Here is a 5,514-nt window from a genome sequence, read left to right as displayed (position 1 = left end):
GTGTCTTAATACTCATGTACTTCAACATGGTATGGTGCCACAAGTTTTTGATGAATTGAAGTCACTAAACTTACAGCTTGAGGTGTTAGCTAGAGAGGAAATCTATTGGAGATAGAAATCTAGAGAGTTATGGCTTTCAGATGGTGATAAGAACACAAAAAAATTTCATTCTTCAACTAAGATTAAAAGATGTAAGAATAGGATATCTTGTATTCAGTGTCAGAATGGGAATTTATTGACAGAGCCAGAGGATATTGCTTCAGAGGCAGTTAGGTTTTTTAAGTCATGATTATCTTCGAAAAATGGAAATCTCAGCAATGATATTATATCTAATATTCCTCCTTTAGTATCTTTGGAAGACAATAAGATGTTGATGTCTCCCTTTTCCTTAGAAGAAGTTAAGAGTAATGTCTTTGCCATGAATCCAAATAAAGCTCTGGGACCAGATGGTTTTACTCCTTTATTTTTTCAGAAATGTTGGGATTTTGTGGGAAATGATGTTTCATTGGCTCTCGACGAAGCTAGGAGAAATAGGTTTGTTTTAAAAGAACTTAATACTACAATGATTGCAATTATTCCTAAAAAAAAGGATACTAAGACTTTTGCTGACTTCCGCCCCATTGCTTTATGTAACACTTTGTATAAGATATTTACGAAGGCAATTTCCCTTAGGTTGGCAAAAATTCTACCTAGGATCATTTCATTGGAGCAAGGTGGTTTTGTTCCTAGAAGGGAGATGATAGAGGGTGCAATTGTAGCACATGAGGTTCTTCATTCTATTTCCACCCAAATAACACCGACCATGATACTTAAACTAGACATGATGAGGGCTTATGATAGAGTAGAGTGGGGGGCTTTATGTGTTGTTCTTGAGAAGTTAGGTTTTTCCAAAGCCTGGGTCAAATGGATTCGTGCATGTATCTCTTCTGCAAGATTCTCAGTTTTAATTAATGGTTCTCCTTGTGGTTTTTTCTCTTCCACCAGGGGTTTGAGACAGGGAGATCCCCTTTCTCCCTTTTTGTTTATTCTCCTAGTTGAAACCTTTAGTTGGGCTATTAGGGCTGCTAAAGTGGGGGGGCTTTGGAAAGGTATAAGGATTCATAATATTCCCCAAAGTATTTCTCATTGTCTCTTTGCAGATGATACTCTATTATTTGGACATGCTTCGTTAGTTGAGGCAAAAGTGATTAAAGGAATAATACAAAATTATGCATCGTTTTCTGGTCAGAAAGTGAATGGTGATAAATCAAAGATTTTCTTCCTTAATACATCACAACTGGTTCAGCATAGGTTGCAATCCTTTTGGGGATTTGAGACTGGAAATCTTCCATGTACTTACCTTGGGATTCCTTTCTTTGTTAAACAGGATAAGATTAGTTTTTGGGATAAGATTATTTCGGTCATTTCTAAAAGAATTCTCTCATGGAACCATAGATGGTTAACTTTGGCGGGTAAAATTGTTCTCATCAAGTCTGTTTTGAATGCTATTCCCATATATCTCATGTCTATTTTGAAGTCTCCAAAAGCAGTTATTGTTAGTTTACATGATACCCTTAGAGATTTTCTTTGGAACAATAATAAAGATGGCAAGAAAAAATTCCCTTTAGTTGCGTGGGATAAGGTATGTTTGCCTAAGGAACTTGGGGGAACATGAATTCAGAGTCTAGAGAATCAGAATTTAGCCTTAGGTGCTAAGTTGGTTTGGAATTTATATGACAAGCCTAGCTCCTTATGGGCACAGATTATGTTTGCCAAATATTTAAATAATGGACCGAGAGAGTACATTTTTAAAGTCTCAAATTTGCCTTCGGGTTCTGCCATTTGGAATTTCCTTTGTAAATGTAGATCAGTTATTTTGCCTCATCTCTCATGGATTATTCACAATGGTAGAAAGGTTAGACTTTGGGATGAAGTATGGAATGGATACACACCTTTGGTGAATATTAGGGATTGGTCTCCTCTGATCACTATTCTTTCCTCCCTTTGGGGTATTTTTGTAGCAGATTATTTTGAAATTGTGACTAGTGGACCCCTTAAGCTAGCTAGATGGAAGTCGATTGATTTCTTAGATGTTGATCAAAGTATGAAATTAGATTTTGAGAAGATTTTGGGGGATAGAATTGTATTTCTTTCTGATTTTGAGGATGAACTTATTTGGACAAATAATATTTCTAGTAAGTACACTGTTAAAGATGGTTACAACTCTCTTATGGTTGCTAAAGATTTATCATCCTGACCTTATAAGTTGTTTTGGTATTCGACTTGTCTTCCTAAAGCTGGAGCCTTTGCTTGGTTGGCAGTTCAGGATAGAGTCCTTATAGGTATGAGACTTGATAGGCTTGGTATTACTGTTGTTTTCCCTTGTGTCCTTTGTAACAAACATTTGGAATCTTCTTCACACTTGTTCCTACATTGTGATTATGCTTATGAATGTTGGCAGTGGTTGCTTGAGAAGTTAAATATATCCTTTGCTATTGGTAAGGATCTCATTTCCCATTTTAGATCTTGGCCCTTTATGTTTGCCTTATCTTTTTATGCACGCCTTTGGATCATATCTCCATCTATTGTGATTTGGAATATTTGGCTAGAGTGAAACAATAGGATATTTTAAAAAACAAGTTCTCCTATGTCTGAGGTTCTATTAAAAATTGAGTTTTCAATCTCTGAGGTTGCTTTGTTGTTTATTTATAAGAATTTGGACAATCTTACTTCTTTTTCGCACTGGGATAGTAGAGTTACTAGAGCTTAGAAGATGTTGTCGGTTTTACCCTCTCATGGTTCAATTTTTAAAAAGAATGATACAATAGGTAAGAGATGCTCTGCTAGATGGAAACCTCCTCCGAAGGGGCACTTTAAACTGAATTTTGATGGGGCCTCTCATGGTAACCTTGGGCCGGCTGGGGTAGGCATGGTAATTTATTATCACAATGCAAATTTTATTCGAGCTAAGTGTCATGCTATTGGTTTTAAAACTAACAATTATGCGGAATTTCATGCTTTGTCTTTTGGATTGGATATGGCAATCTCTTTGGGAATTAAGGACTTAATAATTGAAGGTGATTCTATGGTGATTATTCAATGTGTTATGAAAAAAAAATCAAATTGTTGGAATTTGCAGTATATACTTGATCTAATTTTACAGAAATTAAAATTGTTTGAATCTTTTTTGTTATCCCATTGTTACAGAGAAGTTAATAAGATTGCAGATTATTTGGCAAATTTAACCATTGATAGCAATGCTAATCAGCGAGAGGTGGGTTTTGAGGAAATTCCTTCTAGGGTATGGGAAGGTTTGCAGCAATAGTTATGTGATTTTCTTGAGTAATGTTGATGTAAAATTTTATGATGATAATTATTCCCGCTTTCCCCTTTCATTTCAAGTATTCATGTTCGTTGTCTGGAGGAGTGTTCGAGCTCATAGTATTTGATACAATAGTGTTTTTCCAAAGGTTTTTTGATTCTTTCTTTTTTGGCATGAAGGTTTTTGGCTCATGGGATTTGGCACAGGGCTTTGGAAAATTTTGTCTTCTTCCATTGAAAGAAACTATGGAGTCTACATTTGAAAATTATATGGTCTCTATGTAAAACTAATATTATATGTGTCGTGACCGCATTTTGTATGTGGTTTTGCACGGGGTGTATAAACTGATCTGCTAGATACTATAGGTTTATTTTATGAGCTGTGACCAGAGGTTTTCTTCCTAGGGTTCTTTCCTCTGGTATACTCTTTGAATCCTATGTAAAAAATAAAATTAAAAAATATTAATAAAAAAGTTTAGTGGAATAATCCACTTCTATTGAAAAATAAATAAAATTCTAGTATAACCTTAAAAAAAACATAAGAGTCTTTATATTTCTGTCTTATCTTTGATATATAGGTTGTACAGCAACATTTTTGCTATGTTTCAAGATAGCTTTCTAGCGATAGGTTAGTCAATCGCAGCCCTTTATTGCAAAATCAACAGTGTAAAACGCGCGTCTTAGTCAATCCGTACTGCTGTTTTGAAGCCAGAATAAACGTGCTAACCAATCTGACATAATAGACTATAAAAGACCCTTTACTTTCCTTTTTTCCAAATATATGCAAACAGTTGCTCAAAACATATTCAAACACAACAACAAATAGTCATTTCCACAAATTTTGTTTGCTTCTCTCTGATCTGTGGGAAATTTCCAATGCAATTCTTATCTCCCGGGAATCCCCGATGCAATTTCTTATCTTTTGGAGATTCCCCTGCCCTTTCTTGTCCATTCAAAATTTGGCATAGGGCGGGTATCTTGTATTTGATCTTAAAAAGGAAAAGATATGGATAAGAAAGAATGTGAGGTTAATGTGATGCCACGTTCCATTTATTCTGTAGACAAGGCTATTTATAATGGCTTTCCGTGGCATAAGTTATGAATGTTTCTTTGGCCTTTTGCATTTTGCATTTTGCAGGCTGCGCATGGAGATCACAGTGTTAATGGCTACTGTCCTTCCATGCGCAGCCTGCAAAAATGCAAACAGAGAAATGTGTACTCACTCAGAATACTAAGAGATTCAACCAGAGCTTTTCTTGGCCTTCTATCGTTTATTTGTGTAAAGTACTTTCAAGTTAATATAGAAATCTATGTAGTTAGGGTTAGTAGCGACCACCAGAGAATAATTGCAGGTGTTCATGTTGTTTAAATACTTTCTTTGTTTGTTTCATGATGGATTATCGATTGTGAATTTGATAGAATGATACTTTTTAATTTTTGATTTTCAGTTAAAAGAAGTTTCAACTTAACACTCGTATTCTTATATCAAATAAGATTGTTAAGATTTGACGAATGAACTTTGTATTCCATTTCAAGAGTGATTGATTCCAGATCTGCGCAACTAACTATTCCTTCCATATTACTGCAGAACTGGTGATTATGGTCTGGCAATTCCTTGTATTCTTGATCTACTGTTGGATTGTAGATGGGGTGTATTCTGGTAAGGATCTTATCTGCAAAGAGAGTCAAGTTATAAAACATGTTCGTAAATATAAACATGACGTTTCCACAACATCTATCAAAAGTATTAACGAGGTGATCTAATGGTTTGATGGGTTAAGAGGATTCTCCTTGGATTGTTACTTTTTCTTTGCAGGTGGTGACAATGCAATTAGAGTTTTTTATGGTGATAGTGGCTACTTCGTTGGAGGATTTTCATGTGAGATGTGGAGTCTTTTTCTTTACCATGCTTAGGGAAAGGATCATTATATATTTTAAGGTGCGCATTAGATATGTTTGAAATATATCCTTCTATTTCAATGTCTCCTTGAGCTGTGTTATGTCTTTTGATGTGATGATATTCACAATATCTGTTGTCTTTATATCACATAGTTTTTGGTTGGTTTCTTTCAAATGGTTTTGTGATAGGATATTTAACCATGTTTTTTTGGACTAGTTTGAAAAGATTACTTCTGTTGCTTACCTTAAAGGATTGTATTTGTGATTAGAAACTCATGAGCCAAAACCACCCAAAAGTGGTACCCAAATTATCCA

General features: G+C 35.0%; 1 protein-coding gene across 1 annotated transcript; it reads left to right on the top strand.

Moving 5' to 3' along the window:
• Window positions 1-4,402: 4,402 nt before the first annotated feature.
• Window positions 4,403-5,286, top strand: LOC131066756 (uncharacterized). Its single transcript, XM_059215317.1, has 3 exons — window positions 4,403-4,652; window positions 4,889-4,960; window positions 5,117-5,286. Exons 1-3 carry the CDS (start codon window positions 4,403-4,405, stop codon window positions 5,212-5,214), a joined length of 420 nt encoding a protein of 139 aa, XP_059071300.1. The 3' UTR covers window positions 5,215-5,286.
• The last annotated feature ends 228 nt before the right edge of the window (window positions 5,287-5,514 follow it).

The sequence above is a fragment of the Cryptomeria japonica genome, chromosome 2, assembly GCF_030272615.1.
Source record: "Cryptomeria japonica chromosome 2, Sugi_1.0, whole genome shotgun sequence".
NCBI classification, from domain to species: domain Eukaryota; kingdom Viridiplantae; phylum Streptophyta; class Pinopsida; order Cupressales; family Cupressaceae; genus Cryptomeria; species Cryptomeria japonica.
This window is presented reverse-complemented; position numbering and strand designations above follow the sequence as displayed.